Below are 18,856 nucleotides of genomic sequence, written 5' to 3'. Positions count from 1 at the left end.
TTTAACTATATACTTTTAATACACTTAATGCCCACAAGGAACCTTGCAATTCTTAGCTCCATTTCACAGATGAGAAAACTATGGTTCCCAGAGGATGAACAACTTGCTCCAGTGTCACAGCCTAGCAGAGGTCACCCTGACATCAAGAGCCGTTGGTCTTTCTACTCTGCCATGACTCCTTCTTGGACTGACTGGGCGCTGTCAAAAGAAAATCCTACCCTCACAGGCTGGCAAGGGTGCAGTCCAGTGGCCAGAGCCAGTGCAGCGGAGTGTGTCCAACCCCCTCAGTCGATAGCCAGGCTGGCACTCAAATTTACAGCTGGAGCCATAAGCAAAGGCAGAGAGTGGATAAACACAGTCCATAGTTCCATTGTTGGGGGCTTCCAGGGGCTGACACTGCATAGCTAGAGAGAACAACCGAAGATAACAAAAGACAAAGTTACTCAGAAGGAGAAAAACCCTGCCCACAGCTGGAGAGCAATGGCAGAAACTCTGGAAATGGAGGTGGAGCTAGGAAGATGCAAGGGGCAGGAGACCCTAATTATGTTTTTCCAGACTTGGAGTTCCCGTCCTCGGGGCAACCTGAATCTCTTAAACATGAAGATTCCTCCAAGCTCTATTCTGAATGTCCTATCTATAAACCTGTCCTGGCAGGTCTTCTAATGTCTACTTATGGATGCAGATGCCACCATTCCCACCTTATGTGAGAATCATGAATGAGGCCATTCTGAAACTGTCTGTGGATTGTGAATTTTGCGGAAGGAAGGAGTTTTAATTTTGTTTCTAGTAAATTCAGCCTTTTGTTTTTCTAGACTTTGAAACACTTTTCTCCTCCCAGGTGTACCCCATCTAGCTGGGTAGCAGGTGGAAGGAGAGTTAAATTTTGGCAGTTCAGGCCAGCTTGTCCATAAGTGGCTAGTTTCATCTCTATGCCCAGTAAGGACAGGGTGCAGTGGACATTATACACCCCTACTGCCTGACACTCGCTTTTGCACACGAGCTGGGCTGTCCACCCCCCTGAGGCTGTGCATTGCACCACCTCTGGCCCAACCAGTACAAATCCCTCTTCACAACTGAAGCTACAGCTAGACTGGTGCTGAAATGCTTTTGCAGAGTGAAGACAGGTCATGCTTCCTCAGCCAGGAATCTGCAGGGGTGGGCAGTGGGCAGCTAAAAACAACCACAGGACAATGGTGTGAGTCCCTGGGCAAATGATTTCCAGCACCCTGGAAGTCTTCGGATCCTGCAGCAGCTATACCTTCCTAAAGCGGCAGGCAGGGTGATGCACTCGGTTGGTTAAATGGTACTTTCAGTCACTCTTGGAAAAAATCCAAACACCCTTGTTTTTCATTTAGAGAAGCAAGGCAAAGTGATCATATTAATAATATTCAACCCATAAGTCCTCATCATTATAGTCTGTTCACTTTGTAATTAATAGGGGGAAAGGGGTCCCTTTGTAAGGCTTTTGCCTGAGAATCAAGAATTAAACTTACTAAGTCACTCTACAGATACAAAATACCATGAAAACCAAAATTACAGTTAGTCTGGTAGACAGGTAACAGCGATAACCAGAATTTTCCATTAAAAATTCTGAGAAAAAGTGAGAAATAATGAAATAGATCCTCATTATTCCTCACTTTTTTTAATGAAGATAGCTCATTCCGTCCCTCTTCCCCCTACCCCACCCCAGCGAAATTCTAGCTGTTAGGATGGAAAGAGTGAGGTCTACACACCGACACACTGCGGGGGCTCGTCTGTCCAGACTCCAGAAGCCAAACAGTCCAGCTTGCTGGGCCCGCTCAGCTGGTGCCCCTCAGGGCAGTGGAACCTGCACTGGGAGTGGAAGGAGAAGCTTCCCAGTGGGTGGCTGCAGTTCACAAACACGTGTGGGGGGAGGGCAAATTCTCCACACTCTCTGACTGCGGGAGACAAAAATATTGATTTATTTTTCATTGTCGACTTAGAGATGATGTCAGATTTGCTGAAAGCTGGAACTATACTGTAACCTTCTTAACTCTAACTTTCTAAGCTTCCAACCCAAGCTGTCCATCTTTACTTGGTGCCTTTGTATTGGCTGCCTCTTGGGAAATAATCATTCTATCACTGGTTTTTATTTCAAACAAGTAAAATAGTCTGAAAGAGTTCTCTTTGTTTTCCTTTCTTTGCATTTCCCTTTTCTCTTTTGAAATTTTATGAGTTAACAGTCTCTCCAAGAATAAAATGTTTTTACCCCAGAGTGTGTGTCTCGGGACAATTTGGGTGGAGTAGACAACAGATGGTAGAGGGGGCCTAGGGCCAGCCTGTACTCACTGGAGAGTCGCCAATGTGATCTACTTCCTGGCACCACATCTAGCATAAGACCAATGACCAAAATAATATCCACAAAATAGAGGCCTGACCATATTCACACTCTGGCCCGTAGAATCCAGGGTAGCAGGAGCAGGTGTAGTTCCCGATGGTCTCAATGCACTCCCCTTGCTTGCTGCAGGACATGTCCTGGCAGGAGGCTGCATAGACACAACAAGGTCAGAATCATGGACATTCATAGGAGACATTAAGAAAAGCTGGATTCTTATTCTGAGCCACAGACTCAAGCCCTCTCAGGTAGGACTGAGCTAGCCAGACCACAGAGAACCACAGTGTTATCTGGAGAGACAACCTGTTCCCTGCAAGAGACATTGTAGGAGTCTGCTGGAGCACTGCATGGCTCTTATTTCATGCTGCATTTAGCATTTCCTAAGAGGGGCATTGCTATGTGTGGACACAGAGGGACAAATGGAGCCACTAACAGATGTGTGGACAGAGAAGCTCCTCTATATGGGACAAAATGGGTTGTGGTTTTCTAACCAAGAGTTGTACTCATTGAGTTGAATTACCATGGAAGCTCTCATGCCATGTGTTACAGCATGGAGATTAGGAAGCAGATGTCGGGGGCCAGGGTCGCATAGATAGGATCTGAATCCTGGCTCTGCTGCCTGCTCGCTGCGTGGGCCTTAGGCAAGTTAATTCTCTGAGTCCAGTTTACCCAGTGTCAGGGCCCAGACCCTTCCACCTTTTGCATGCTTCAAATCTATGCCCACTGCCATATGGGCATTTGGCGGAGGAGCAGAAGAGCAAATGAGATGTTTAAGACCTACATCTGGTAAAGGACAAACAACCCTAAGACAAGCCCTAAGTTTCCCAAGGTAAACATGCCAGACTTAGAGGGTACAGACCACAGCTCAAATGCCAGGACCTCCACACTAAGTCCATGCCACTGGGGTGACAATAAAGAAGGACCGGGGCTTCTTTCCTGCAAGGAAGTCTTTGAGGGTATATGTACTTGGTGGAGGATCATTACTGGAGTTAATACTATGAAAGAACTGAGAACGTTTTCACTGATTTTTTTTTTTTTTGATGAGATCATGGTTGGGGGCAAGGTCTGGGTTGGACTGCTTTCTGGTGGTCATTTCCTCTGCACTAAGCCCTGGCCACATGTTGGTCCACTTTGGAGTATATTACAAGAGAAAATCCATATGTCACATAGAGGGTTCTGCTAGTGCTAGAAGACCTCTGTGTTTCCTTTCAACTCTGAAATGCCATCATTCTATAAACCACGAAAACTTCTACAGGAAGAAGTTACCATGGCAGCCAGTGAGTTTGGTGCAGCTGCGCTGGGGCACAGGGAAGGGTTCCAGATAAAGAGAAGATGCAGAGGCAACAGCAGCTGGTGGATGTAGGATTGGTCCACATCTTCCATTCTATCCACTTTGCCCCTAACCTTGACCCCACAAGTGCCCTACAGTAGTAACACTTGCCTGTCTTATGTTCTTGAAGCATATAAATTTTGCCCTGATTGTAGCTTCCTGAGGATCTCAGAATTCTAGGAATAAAAAAAAAAAAAAAGACAGAACAGGGAACATTCTGTATTCTTTCCCATTTCAGGGTTGTCAGGCAGGTGAGCAACTTGTCTATTCCTTTTGGATGGATCTCTAGGAGGAGAATAATGATGATTCAGTGAGTAAGTCTTTTTTTGACAGCCTGATTCTGAGGTCTAACAAATCCTGACATGTAGAGAATTATTCCAAAAATCACTTAATCATTTCTTACAGCAGTATACAAATCAGTTTGTTATCTATTTCCCACAGAGAATTGATGGTTCTACATCCTTTACATTCTGGATGGCAAAATGCCATTCAGTAGTAGTGGCTGTCTAGACTATTGTGTTGGTAGAGATGGAACCCATCTGTGTTCAGGTGAAATCGTTCCAATAAGTGATGTCTGCCATTATTGCAGGTTAAAGGAATGGCGTCATTTATGACAATAATTTTCAATATTGCCATTTTTGGGCAAGCTTTATTAGTGAAGACTGTCTTACAGAAATGGGTGTTGAAGTTTGGGTGAGGAGGGGGGAAATCAATGGCATATTGAAGCAGCTAGTGGCAGTCAAGATAATCTGATAAAGGACAGCTCTAGGGAGGCATTGGCCAGAAAAGGTAAAGAGCCAACCGGGAGAGCAATCCAATGAACTAATGTAATGCCCACCCTGGTGCATGAATAAATGTCCATTAATTAATTAATACATAAATGCATTGTTTATAAAATGAGATCTGACTACATGACAAAGCACTCGTGGATATGCTTTCCTTAGCTAGGAGGTTTGGGTGAGGAGAGGGAAAATGTAGAAGGAACATGCCATGTATTCTGTTCCATATGTGTATTACTGAAGGATTCTGAAAGGGAAATATTTAAAATCTAAAGAATTGAGAACATACATAGCAAAATGTGGCACGTGTAAGGTGATTTTGCAGAGATGCTCTAGAGTACTCAGGACCCTCTTGCTCAGGGCAGTCCGGACTCTCCCTCGCCGCAGTGTGTGTGCTGCAAAGTGCAGGAGGGGCCCCTCTACACAGGAAGCAACATCAGAAAGGTGGGATCAGCTCTGGCACTGGGCTCATGACTACAGGAAGACCAAGCTTTCGTGCATGTCTGCTTACTCTGGAACTGGAAGAACTGAGAATCAAATATACCCCCAGGATCTCACTTTTGGTTCCTTCTTCCTTCTCTGGGCTCCCCACCCTCCCAAAGTGTCCATTGGATATGTTGTTGTAGAAGAGAAATTATAAAGCATTTGCCATCCTTAGTTATGATCTCAAATTGTCTCACAAAAATGTAAAGAATGTGATGGCATATGTGAATGAAAACCACCAGCTTTGGAGTAAGCATGAATTTGGAACTGGCTCCACCACCAACTAGCTTAGAACCTTGGGCAGATCACTTAAAAGCTCTGAGTCTTTCCCTCACCAGCAAAATAAGAGAAATAGAAGGACCTGATTGATGAGGTTGTCATGAGGACTAAATGCAACTAATACTGAACGAACAAATGACACACGCACTCAATGAACTAATAACAACGCCTGGAACACATGGGCATTCAAAAGCTATTTGCTACAGCTATGTCTCCCAGGGCCCAGAGCTGAATTCCCCCTCAGCTTATACTCTCTCTTATACCAAGGCATAGCGGGGGCGGGGTGGGGGGAGCTCAAGACCTAAAATTTAGGAGACTGGTTTCTAGTCATAACTTTGTTTGTCCTGCTCTACAAGCAAAGTTAGGAGAAACTAAAACTTCTGGAGTATCCATTTCATCAGTAACAAGGTGAGAAGGGTGGGCCAGATGATATCAAATTCTCCTCTAGTTTTAAACTGTTGTTTTTCTCTAATCTTGATCTTACATTCTTCAAGGTGCTCACTAAAGCTGATTGATTAAGTTTACTCCTTGACTTCATGTCCCTGCCTTTGTGACTCCACAATGTTAACCCAGAGTTTACATTGACTAGGGGAAGGCGTTTTGTTTTTTTTTTTCTTTTAACACTCAAATTTCAGAGTCGAGAAGGCACTACCTGTGTAGCACAGGGCCCGCTTTCTTTTCCCGCAGGGCTCATCATTCCACTTGCCGGGGGCCGACGCACTCTTGATGTAGATCTCCACACAGTCCTGGTTGTTTTTCTTGTTGTTGGGCTCGTTGTCAGCCCAGTTCTCTGCCTCCTTGGTGAGGGTCTTTTTGGTTCCCACCCAGGTCCAATTATTATTAATCTTTCGGATCCCAATCCAGTAGTAAGAGCTGTAGTAGGGTATGACGTCATTGAGGTAAGCAATTTCATTTTTATTCTGGATGGCCACTAAATCCGTGAAGTACTTCTGGCAGAATGACCTGGAAAAATTCCATGAGTATGCGTTTGTGCTGTAATGATAGGTCCACGCTGCCACTTCTTTCTGATTTGTTAGTTCTAGACGAAAGAAAAGGAGAGTGAGTACCAGGTTAGCATCCCCTGCCAGGAGGTTGTAATCCTAAGTATACTTCTGCAGAGTCAGATGAGCCTCTGACCAGAAGACGAATATCCAACACATGACTATTTTATGTCGAAGGTAGTTGTTTGAAGGGAAAAAGAGTGCTTTCCACCTTTCACTTGAAAGTATACATGAAGTCAGAATAGGAAAATGTCCTCTTCTGAGGATCCTTGGTGTTAAAAATTTGGAATCATAAGATATCAGTTGGAAGGGGCCATGGAGGTTGTCTAATTCCCTCTTCTCCTTTTATAAGCGAAGGAGATAGATTGGGTACTTTGCCCAAGCCCAAATTAAATGACATGCAAAATGTCTTAATGACAGGTTCTCCTCACATGGAAAGTAAGATGCTTTATGATCTGGACCCTGCCAGCCTCATTGCCCGCCATATCTGCCTTCTTAGCAAAACAGAAGTCCCACTTACACGTCTTTGCACATTGTCTTCCTGCTCTCCTGGCTGCCCTCCCCTCTTCTGCCTGGTAAACTTGACTCCCTATGCTTTCCATGACCTCCCCAGGTAGGCTCAGAGTTCCTTCCTCCAGGCTCCTGCCGCACCTGGTCCCGGCCTCCACTGCCTTTACTGCCGGGTATCATCATGTCTCTACAGTGTAGTCCACATCTGCTAGATCGTAAATCCCTGAGGGGCGTCTCTCTTTAGCTCTGGATTCTTAGCATCAACCATAGAGTTTGGCACCTAATAGGCATTCATTAAATACTTACATAAACACATAAATATGTAAATAAAGAAACAATCAATAAATACATAAATAAATGCAGCAGGTTTGTGGCAGAGCCAGGGTTAGAAATTAGATCTCCTGATGTGCAATTTTATACTCATTCTATTTCTCTTGGTTGTTCTCTTTGATCAATTACTCTACTTCCTCCACCTCTGCTTACTCACTTACTAAAATAGGGCACAAAACAGCCCTACTTTAGAAGTGTTTGTGATATCAAATGAAATAAAGAATATGCCCTTTGAAAGTATAAAGATACTATGGTGCAAAGTATTGTTATCATAACCTCTGGGAGCTCCCCCAGGGCAGAAGAGGCCAGTTCCCACAAGAAGAGGTGTACAATGCAAGCAATCAGGCCTGGAAATGGCTCCCTTTCCTGTTTATAAAGGCTTGTTTCTATTCAGCCCTCTCCTCTGCAGCCTGCATGAGGGTTGATCCTGTTTGTACCTCCTTCGCTGACACCTCTATGGCATTGTTTTGCCTTAAGACTTTATTCTGATACAGCCAGGGCTGCGTTATAACTTTCACGGACTCTAGGCAATTTTATCTTTGTAGGCCCCTTCCTCCATAATAATACGTCAAAAATTATATTTTGCAATTGCATTGGCATAAAGATGAATATATTACTATATATTAAAATATTTTCTTTGACTTCAAAGAAAATTATTATAAAAGAAATTCAAACATTTTTGTGGGTCCCTAAAAGTATTATGCACCTGTGCCCAAGCCCAAAGATACATTGGTCCTGAATATATCGGTTTAAGTTCTTTCTGAAGCCTTTTCTACCCATACAATTGTGTTGGATACATTTCTCTTCCAGAACTCTGGGCTTGAACAGTTTTCCCATGCTTCCCCACAACTGGCTACAGTCCTTAACTCCTCCCATTCAGCTCTGGGATCTACCCTAATTACTCAGGGCTAAGAGAAGGGGTAGCATAGAGTTTACCAGAGATCAAGGCACTGAAGAAAAGGAGTTGGGTAGCTCCAAAGACTACTTGCTGGAATCCCTGATTCCAGATGGCTTTGAGGCAACTGGCCTGTAACAAGAAAAAGGAAAAAAAAAAAAACAAAAAACTTCCTTTTAGTATTCATATACTACCAACATGGCCAAAATAATTCTAGTTGATAATTATTATGTTGAATTATAATTCTGCCTATTTCCACGAGGAGGGTGGATCAAGCCCTCTGCTTCCTTCTTCTCATTGCTCTGCTTCCGAGTCCTACTCTAGATGGACGCTGTAGCAAGGCCCAGGACAGAGTTCATTTCTTCATTCATTCAACAAATATTTATTGGGTACTTTGTGTCACCAATATTTTTCTTTTGCAATATATTTTTAATATGTATGTAAGAAAAATACTAAACATATGAATATGGCTGTCATTATTATAATGTAATAATCTTCTTTTAAGAACTGGCATATCACACCCAAGAATAATAGAAAGTCACTTGAGAACTCCTTGATTTACATAAATAATGTCTAACCTATACTCTGATGCACAGAGCATCAACTAACTGTACTATATGTTACCATCTAGTTTGTAATATTGATCTATATTTTATCTTCTTGCTTTTCCATTTCAGCATATATCTGTAATTCTATTTAATAGTTAATAATATATATACTATATAATGTTTCTTTATTATATATATAAAATAAACTTATTCCCTTTGGATCTACAGCAACTATTATTTCTCAGGAGCTCCCTTCTGTTGGGATTTAATCAAATCTATGAACATTTAAAAATGTTTTTAAACAAGTAAGTTCTGGAAATACCCATCTTGTCCAACTTCTTCATGTTGTACTTGAAAAAACTGAAGCTTAGAGCATCTAAATAACACATGCAAAAAGACAGTGTCAGAGCCTAACTCTGAAACAAGAATTCTTTCCATTCTACTCTGTTACCTTTATAAATTTCCAGGCTTCCAAATCCATGCTGTGTTGCTCTCGTGAATGATAGAGTGTGCAACATGACCAAGCCTAGCTGCTGCACCTGTTCCTCCAAAGCCCCCTAAACATTACCACCAACATAAAAACAGTACATTTGCTATGCAATTGCAGCTTTACCACTCTTTCAGTGAGATTGCTACCTAAAACCCCTTCTGTATAGAAATTCTGAATTGCCACAGACCACACCCCAGTGATGGTACATGGGATGGTGTAGGGCGATGTGTGTGTGTGTGTGTGTGTGTGTGTGTGTGTGTGTGTACATGTGTATATGTACTAGTGGCTACAGCCTGACCAGATCCTGGTAAAGATACAACTCAAATTAGTGCAAATTTCCCAGATAGCAGGGTTATCTTAGTATAAGAAGTCTGGCACTTTTCCATCTAGGAGTTTCTTTAAATATTGGCTTTGATAAGTAGGCATATTTTGTGTTCTTATAACCTATGACACGAATCAGCTGACCTCTGCAGGAACTAGGATTAAACACTAAAAGCGTCATAATGTTATGATTTATGGTGTGTTTATTTGTGCAGGAAGTAGGATGATAATCCCTTAATGGTGACTTAACCCCCATTGTTTTCTCTGCATTGTGTTGTGTCACCAGCTATTATTACTACCACATTTATACTCAATACTCAGAAAGTACCATCCCAAATGACGGAGCAGAAATCTTAAAACCAGGGTATGCCTGACTTTCTAAAGGGTGGCAGGCAAGGAGAGTATTAATTAAACCTATATTCAGATTCTCAACTTTCACGTGTGTATTTTCCTAAAACCAAGGTGACTAAAAACACAACCTTCTCCTACTTTACAAGAGAAAATCATACCTTTTACTAATCTAACTCTTATTTATCATGGATCCTTGCCCTGGCCATAAAATACATGGGTATGCCATAGACAATTCAAAATATTGGTATAGGTATTAAGAATTTGAATGCTTCAAATGATAGTGTAACAAGTCCTTTTTTAAGTCCAGTGATTTCCATTTCTCTCTTTTTATCATTTTTAGGGAGGACCCAATTAAGTTATCAGCTTTGATTAAATTTTGGTAATAAATCAGTAAAAAATTTGGGACATATAACTTGGAAGGAGTTCAAAGAATTGAGAAACATTGCTAAAATATAACTTCCATTTCCATTTACTTATTAATGTGAATGAAGCTTCTCCATGTTTAAATCCTTAAAAATGAAATATAGGAATAAGGCTGATGCTGAACTTGTCTAATTTGGCTGATTAATAATGTTCATTCATGGATATATGAACAAATACGGGAAGAGACCTTCCTTTCATTTAGAGATGCACCTTCAATAGCATTTTAAATATAGAAGTTGAAGTTACTTATCAAAACTTGCAGTATATTTAATGATAGTTTATTTGTGTACTAAAAGCAATTGTTAAGCTAACTCAATCAAAAAGAAACAAATTTAACACAGAGACCTATGGCTTCAGAAAATTAAAATCTTTTAAATTATGATTCATTATATTTTTATTTTTACAAAGAAGCATGATGGGGTAATCAAGAAAAGACTTTAAACTTAAAATGTATTACATGAGGCTAAAATTCTGTAGGAGAAATAGAATAGAAATAAGTATTAAAGGAGAGAAAATGAATAATGTAAAATTTCTTATTATGAAGAGCTTGCTGATAGTTTGTGGTGAGGATTATCAGATCATGCGAGTATTTAGTTCCATCGGATAAACTTAAAGAAATTGTATAACAGGTTTTTTTAAAAGCCAATCCTTATAATACATTGGAAATTCAATCTTTTCTTTTAAAATTTATGATGAAATTTTTTAGTTCTCCACTTAGAAAGGTGCAAGAGGTTACATAGTTTGCCAGAACACTTTTAGAGGTACAGAAGGGCTGCTGAAGGGCACAATCATGTAGCCTTCATGAGGGGAGCCTGGTGTTTGCCTTTGAACCTGTGCTGGGTTTCTACTCAGGCAGACTGGAGGAGTGCAGCGATTTGAAATCTAGTGGTATCTTCCTGTGTACTTAGGAAGTGGTTTTCTCCCTGAACGAATTATTTCTGGAGGTTTCTCTGGCTTTGGGGCCAGGTCAGGGGACAGGGTGGGGAGGGTGAGTGGGTGAGGCTCCTGACCCCCCGTCACTGTGCCCAGCTCCACTCACTGTTTCCCATTTTGACTTGTTTGTTTAAATAAGATTTGGTTTAAACAAAATTTCCTCAGCAAGCTGGTTTTAAACATTTTAAGGTTTTAGAGGACTGGTAGGTGCTTTTGATCAAAGCAAAACATCTAAGAAAGGAAAATGCAAGTCCCTATGCATCCCCTGCTTTAATCTGACCATAGTTTTCTGCTTCTTTTAATCACCAAATATTAATACCAGGAATCACCTTTTTGTAGATTATTTCAGAGCTGTAGGAGACCATAAAGATTACTGCCAAATCAACTCAGCATGTCTCTGCCATTCTGCAGTCCTTTGGACCAAGAATGCTCAAGATGAGGCAGCCACCACTCCCCATCACTGAGACTCAATGAGTCTAAATTATTTTTCCAAGCTTGCTCACCTGAATGTGCATTGGGTTAACACAGTGATTTTTATTCTTGCAGGGCTCATCAACCTTGAATGTCTGATAAAAGCTATGATCAGACTTCTTCAAAAAATGTACACTTGCAATTTTTTAGACAATTTCAAATGGTTCATGGACTCATTAAATCTATCCATTTGTTTAATGGATCCCAAGTTCAAATCTCTGTGTTAACTGTAAGGCAGCACCTTGACTCATTGGTGACTGACAAGGGCTTGGGGTGGAGGTATGGAGGACGCATGATGCTTAAACATCTTCCTTGAGTAATAATTTTCCTCTGAAACTTGCTGGGGGAGGGCGGGGAGGGCAGGTCTTCTCACATCTGCTCCTGCTCTACAGTGCAGTCGTCAGGATGGTGCTGGATCTAGAAGGCTAACGAGTTAAGAACTCTGTCCTGTGTCACTAATCAAGTTAAGTGTTGAAACAAGAGGAAATTCCTCTCTAGGAGAAGCAGCCACATGCTCTGCTAATTTTTAATGTTCTCTGGCAGCCTGGTTCAAACTGGAAGTCACTGGGAAGGAGTCCGAGACTGGGTCATTAGAATAACATCCTGCGCTTGTGTAAACCTTCAGTAAGCATCGTGGTTATCTTTGATTTTTCTTTTCCAAAGAAGTAAAAGTGATTGTGGGTTGAATAAAGAGCAGAGAGAAAGTAGAAGCAGGAAGTGTTTTTTTCCTCTGACCTTACATTTCACAGAAAGAGGTACCAGAGGCCAGTAGACTCCTGTCCCACGGCTTGCCAGTGTTCCAGGTGGCTTACAAAGTGGGCAAGAATTGTGCCACAGAAAGGAGATGCTGTCTGCTTTGGAGACCACAGCTTTGTACTTCTAGAAAGGCTGAATCAATGTCCCTCCCTCTATCCTTTGTCCTTCTGCTCAGACACTGGGGGAGGAGAAAGCAAATTTCAATCTACCCTCTGAACTGAGTGTGACTGAAAAGCTTTAGCACCACAGGGGGCTTATATAAGGAATGTATGTTCTTACTAACAGGCAGTTTCACTGACCCAAGCCCCTTCATCTACTGCCCGCAGAGACCCGGAAGTCTTCCATCAAATGGTAGCAGGGAGGGAAGATCAAGGGTCTCTCCCTTGTTTGGACCCTTCACATCAATCTGTCATCAAATTCTGTTGACTTTACCTTCTGATGAGATACCTGGCCACTCCCCAAATTTCTACAGCAGTGCCACACACTAGCTTAGACACAGTCATTTCTTTCCAGACCAGGGCAATCATCTTCTAATGGATCTCTATTCCTCCAGATCATCTATCTCCAATTCTTTCTCTAAAATGCATGAAGAATGATATTCCTAATACAAAAATACGATCATACTGCTTCACTGCTTAAAATCCTTCAACTGTTCTCACTCACTGAGCAAGACATACAAACCCTTCAAGATGACACATTCAAGACCCTTCAAGACATGGCCTCTTCCTGTTTGTCTATTCTTGTCTCCTGCCATTACCTCTCAGTCAAGCCCCACAACAAAACATCTTGTAATTTCCAGAATGCACTGTATATTCCCTGTGTTCTTATGCCCAGAGTGCCATCTTCTTCGGTATCTGCTCAGCTCCTTAAGTCCAAATATGTCCTTCTCAAAGGTGCTTTTCTATCATAATTACTTCATCTCCCACACCAAGATAGGTGCTCCCTTATTATTATCTTTGTTTTTCCCCATTATTTATTTCAATGACTGTTGATGAAGTGCCTGCAATGTGTCAGGGTCATTATGTTGGACCGAGATGTCAGGGTAGACTTCTCCAAGGAGGTGATGTTTAAGTTGAGAGCAGAATGACCAGAGGAAGCCAATCAGTGAGTAGCAGGAGGAAGAGCATTAAAGGCAGAATGAAAAGTGAATTCAAAGGCCTTAAGGTGGAAGCAAAGTGCACAGTGTCAAAGGAACATGAAGACATTAGTGTGGCTGGAGCAGAATGAGCAATGGGGAGAAGAATATGAGCCGAAGCTGGTGACAGATCATTCCAGGCTTTGGGCTCCAAAATAAGGGGATGAGATTTTATTCTAAGTGCAATGAGAAGCCAAGAGAGGTAGTAATATGTTCCTGTTGATGTTGAAAATTGGGAGGTCTGGGGCCAGATATTGTGGGTCTGAAATTACAGGGTTCTGAACATGGGAAGTGTCATGCAAAGATACATCTAACAGTGATGTTTTTGATGAATTAGAAGCAAGGAGCCTGAATTACAAAAGGAGAAGGTGCTGTGACCATCCCAGTGGGAGTTCAAGAGGGCCTGGCTGGGGCTGGGGTCAACAGGAATGCAAAGAGTGAAGGTGGGTAGAGTCATTGAGAACACAGAGCTATACAACTTGCTGGTCACAAAGCCCAGATGTTGCAAGACATAACAACTGATACAATATTAGTTCCCTTAACTTCCTGGATAGCAGTAGTGGTGGTATGGCACAGGTATCAGTAGCCCTAGCTTAAAGGTAGAAGAGAAAACACAGTGAGAAAAAAAGGCTTTTCTTTAGGCCAAACAGTGAATTACAAATAAAGAGAGGAAGGGGCCCAGGACATCAACATTTAGAATCAATGCATGTATTTAAATTAGACTACTGATTGCCATTATTTAGGGTGAAATATTAGCATTAAAAATAAAATACTACTCCATAATAAGCTGAAATTAAAAAAAAAATAAAGTACTATATTTACAAATTTTTAAAAAGTCTGTTGTACCATAGCTGAGTTATATCCCTATAAATATAAAGGATTTGATTTGTATTTTGAATTTATAAGATTTTTCTTTGGTTTTCAATCAGAGAGGTTAGATACCTAGAAAAGAATGTAATGAATTTCCTTTATGAAACCACCACGTACTTACTAGCTAGGGTTAGGTCCAGGGTCTTTTCTCAGTACCACCTCTTCTGTAGTAAATCATTCTGATTTTTGAGGATTGATTAATAAGTTTCCACTTACAGAACTCCAAAGGTGCACAGTTTAAGGGCTAGTGGCCAGCCCAGGGAGTCTGAACAATTTAGTTGCATTTCGAAAAACAGGTAATTCAAGGAACATTAAGGATTGGAAACCACCGACCTAAGATGGTTAAAAGGTATAAACGGAAGAGAACCCAGGCCTGCTCCTTAGCCTGCTAAAACCTTGACTAACATCAGCATAATTTAAATGTAAGTTCCCAATCAAGAGCTCCTCCTCTGAGATCTATCTGATTGAAAACACCTCACCAGACAAATCTTAACTTCATTTTCTCGATTCCTAGAAGTTAATTGAAACCACTTTCTGAAATTGCGGCTGAACTTACACAGGCAGTTCCTGAATCTTAAGGGCCAGAAGTGCTCAGAGAAAAAGGAAGAGGTCTCATCTGTGAAATATTTTTTTTTAATGCCAGGAGTCCTTAGTACCTCATTGTAGGGTTCCAGCCTAGCTCCAGGTACGAATTGAAGCATAAGGCATAGGAGACAATGGAGTTGGGTTCTTACCCTGGGTCCACATGGAGGCCTGGGAGCCTCCTGTGGCTGTCTGCAAAGGCTGGTGTTTATGTAGGTGTTTACATTTTCGTCTGGGAAAGAGGAGTTGTAGCTTTCATCAGAATGCCAAAAAACTCCACGATCCAATATGTTTATACCTTTGAAATAGAGGAGGATACCAAAGAGAATAGAAGGAAGAGAGGAATAACTGCTCATTAAGTTGACCAATTCAGAAGTATGACAGGCAAAAAGATAAAACAAAAGGAATCCACATTCTTATGTCATCGTGGTTCAAACTTAGGACAGGCTCAAAGTCCTTTCTCTTCTCTTCCTCCTCCCTTATTCTTGTTTTCCCCAACACAGAAAACCCTCATTATAAGTATTTGAAAAGTGTGCAAAGAGGTGAAACAAATCAAGCAGAAGCACTACTTTTTTTGGAGTCCCACAAAACGGTGCCCCAAAGTAGAGACCTGTCTTTTTCCTCCCTAGCCACACAATACAGGATTTTGGACCACAGGACAGGGTAGGATAGTCTAGGAAAGTTGGGGATAAAATTAGAAGTAGCCTAACCATGTGTATCTTATCTAGGGTAACATTACTGAGTTCAAAATGCCTAGTTATCCTTGGATCTTCCAGGGATCCGAAACCCCACTATACCCCAAGAATTTTCTCTGTCTTATAACAATAATAGCTTACATTTCCTAATCACTTACTATATGCCAGGCTCAGATCTAAAGACTCTTCAGTATAATCTTATTTAATCCTCACAATGACATTATACAGTAAAGTATTATTATATCCATTTTACAGAAGAGGAAACCGAGTCACTAAAAAGATTGGGACATAGGGCAGAAATTGAAACTATGTAGATATTCATTTCAGATCAGTCCCAGAAGACTTGTAGGGCTCACAAATGAAATAGGAGGGAAAGGGCTGAGAAAGCGTTCCACTGTAGCCTTGCCCCAGGGCATTGCTCTGCCTTCCCTATTTCCCAGAGAGAAAAGTAATCTTGGAAAAGGGGGTGGCAAGTTTACCAAGATCTACTCTCAGAGGGTCCCTGTAAGTTCTAGCAGGAAGAATAGCAGCTGTGGAGCCAGAGGGCAGGACCCAGATCCCAGCATCATCTAGCCTAACAGTGCAGCCCAGCTGAAACACCTACCTGGACTTTGTAAGCTACAACAGCTTCTTTTCCAAAATGGAAATAACTTCAACCAACAAGGATGCGGAGGGTCAAAGTGGGCAGCAGATTTAAAAGTACTTGCAAACTCTAATGTGCTATTCACCACAAAACTCCATGTCCATTGCTGTTCCTCACTTTCTGAACCTTTACCTGCTCGATTCAGCCCCAAATGACTTCAACTCACTTCGACCACTTCCCATGCAAAAGAAAAATGAACTCACCATTTCCTCTGTGACTCTGCTGGTTTTCTGCCTTCTGCCCAACCCAGACTTCTTATAGTCTTGCTGCCTTCCCTCAGTGTCAGGCTGTTTAGAAAAACAACTTCCTATTCATGTTCCAGAAATTCACCCAGCCCTTCCCATGAAGTTAGAATGGTGATAACGCAGGAGCAAGGTTGGCAGCTAAGCAACGTCAGTTGCCAAGGGAGTAGGGCTCAGCCCCTTCCACAGAGATGGTCTGGAGATAGGGGCAAGTGTGAATCACTCTGGACATCCCAGACTGAGCAATGCAGGAACAGCACTCACGCCCCCAGGGGTCAGATTTCCTTTGATTATGATATGAGCCCCAAATTAAGGTCATACATTTGGAAAACATGCTTTGTCCATAATGGCCTAGCATAAATTTTCCAATTATCATGAAAGGTCAGTGAATGTTTACTATTCCAGCAGTCTTCTGAGGGAAAGGAGCAAAAATGATAGCAAATAATAGTCATAATAATAATTCGGTAGAAAAAGAAAAAGCCACTGAGGGTTTTCTGACACTTGGGGAAGATTTTTGGTAACAGTTCTGAAATGGTATAAAACGGACGTGGATCATTTAAAAGGCACTCTGCTTCTTATGTCAGGAAAAAAAAAGGATATAAAATGAAAGGGTTAGTGTTCTTCTTCCCAGGGAGTGTATGGGACTAAAAAGCTGTTGGCACCGTGGTTAAGATGGGGCTGTGTTAATAAACTGCCTGAGACCCACGCTGGCTCCACCTCTGGCCAGCCCTTGGGCAAATTGCTTAAACTCTCTAAACCTCTGTTTTCTCAACTGTGAAACAGAATGGTAGAAGAACTTCACAGGGCTGTTGTAGTATTAAACGAGTTAATATGTCCAGAGTGCTTGAAATAATATCTGCCACACAGATGGCACATACTCAACAAATGGTAGCTATTATTAACACTTTTCAGATTGGTCTCAGACAGCAAAATCAAGCATCAAGTATTCAGTATCAAGTCAGAAAGCCATGACTCCAATTTATCCTCTTGGAATTCTAGTTGTGCGTTAGTGGGTGTTATTCCTCATTCACTCCATGATTGTTACAGCTTGTAAACAGGCATCTCATAGATTAAAAACGGAATAAAATGGAAAGATCTGGAAGAAAGTCCGAAAGATGAATTAAGGAGGCTGCATTTGCACTTTGGAATTTGGGAGCAAGAGGAAGGGATTCATTACACAGAAGACGTAGAAAGGCCAGTGAAGGAGGTGGTGGTGAAGGAGTGACCACAGGGGAATATGGAAAGCTGAGGGAGAGGAAGGAGTGGGGAACTTGGAGGCAGCAGGCTGCAGGGGTTCAGAGTTCACAGCCTAGAGCCAGACGGCATGGCTCCACCACTTACCAGCTACGTGATGGGGAAAGTTATATTACTAACCTCCTATGACTCAATTTCTTCAGTTTTGTGAGCAAATAAGGATATTAGTCACCAAATGCATAGAAAGTTAGGACAATTAAATGAATTTAAAGTGTTTGAAATAACAGCTATTACACTGTAAGTGCAATATAAGTGCTGGGTATTATTTTTATAAGACTTGCCTCCATTTCTTTCTGTTTCATTTTTACTCCCCAGCCCCCTCTTTTTGGCATTGCCCCATTTAAAAATTTTTTTTTATTTTAGCATATTACAGGGGTACAGATGTTTAGATTACATATATTGCCTTTGCCCCACCCAAGTCAGAGCTTCAAGTGTGTCCATCCCCCAGACATTGCCCCATTTTTTTAAAAATCTCTCAGATGCGCCTGTAATCCTAGCACTGTGGGAGGCCGAAGCTGGAGGATCGCTTGAGGTCAGGAGTTCAGGACCAGCCTGAGCAAGAGTGAGACCCCGTCTCTACTAAAAATAGAAAGAAATGATCTGGACAGCTAAAAATATATATAGAAAAAAATTAGCCAGGCATGGTGGCGCATGCCTGTAGTCCCAGCTACTCGGGAGGCTGAGGCAGGAGGATCGCTTGAGCCCAGGAGTTTGAGCTCGCTGTGAGCTAGGCTGACGCCATGGTACTCTAGCCCGGGCAACAGAGTAAGACTCTGCCTCAAAAATAGATAAATAAATAAATAAAAGATCTCTCAGATGAGAATGCAGGAGGGTACTGTCTAGACTGATAGGTTTTTATTGATAATAAGTTTGATTGATACTAAGTGTTTTTAAGTTTGATAATGTTAAATATTAGTGACCATGAAGAAAGCAGAAAAAGATTCCTAGGGTGATGACATCAGCAAGGTGGTGGAGTAGGAGATAAAGCCTTTATCTTCCCACAAAAACGCAAACATAGACAGCTATCCACAAACCAAAATATCCTTAAGAGGGCCCATGGGCTCATTTAAGAATCTGCAATACCACAGTGAAGCAAAAAATCAGAGAATAACTACACAGAAAAGATCACTCACTGGTGAGGTCAGATCAGCATACCTGAGGCGCCTGGAGATGGCTAGG

General features: G+C 41.7%; 1 protein-coding gene across 3 annotated transcripts in view; it reads right to left on the bottom strand.

The window, feature by feature from the left end:
* Positions 1-16,477, bottom strand: part of LOC123635330 (selectin P) — a 37,704-nt gene extending 21,227 nt beyond the window's left edge. Inside the window, exons 1-6 of one of the 3 annotated variants that reach the window (XM_045547411.1) lie at positions 16,385-16,477; positions 8,005-8,095; positions 5,880-6,266; positions 2,400-2,507; positions 1,734-1,919; positions 219-404 (exon numbers count right to left, since the gene is read on the bottom strand). In XM_045547411.1, coding sequence (XP_045403367.1) covers positions 219-404; positions 1,734-1,919; positions 2,400-2,507; positions 5,880-6,266; positions 8,005-8,095; positions 16,385-16,387 — 961 coding nt within the window. In that variant the 5' untranslated portion in view covers positions 16,388-16,477. Of the gene's footprint in view, positions 1-218; positions 405-1,733; positions 1,920-2,399; positions 2,508-5,879; positions 6,267-8,004; positions 8,096-14,995; positions 15,091-16,384 lie in introns of those variants that run through there. The other 2 variants (XM_045547410.1, XM_045547412.1) reach the window with 2 other exon arrangements.
* Between the last annotated feature and the right edge of the window lie 2,379 nt (positions 16,478-18,856).

The sequence above is a fragment of the Lemur catta genome, chromosome 3 (genome assembly GCF_020740605.2).
Source record: "Lemur catta isolate mLemCat1 chromosome 3, mLemCat1.pri, whole genome shotgun sequence".
NCBI lineage: Eukaryota > Metazoa > Chordata > Mammalia > Primates > Lemuridae > Lemur > Lemur catta.
The sequence above is the reverse complement of the archived record's forward strand: the minus strand, read 5'-3'. Positions and strand labels throughout refer to the sequence as shown.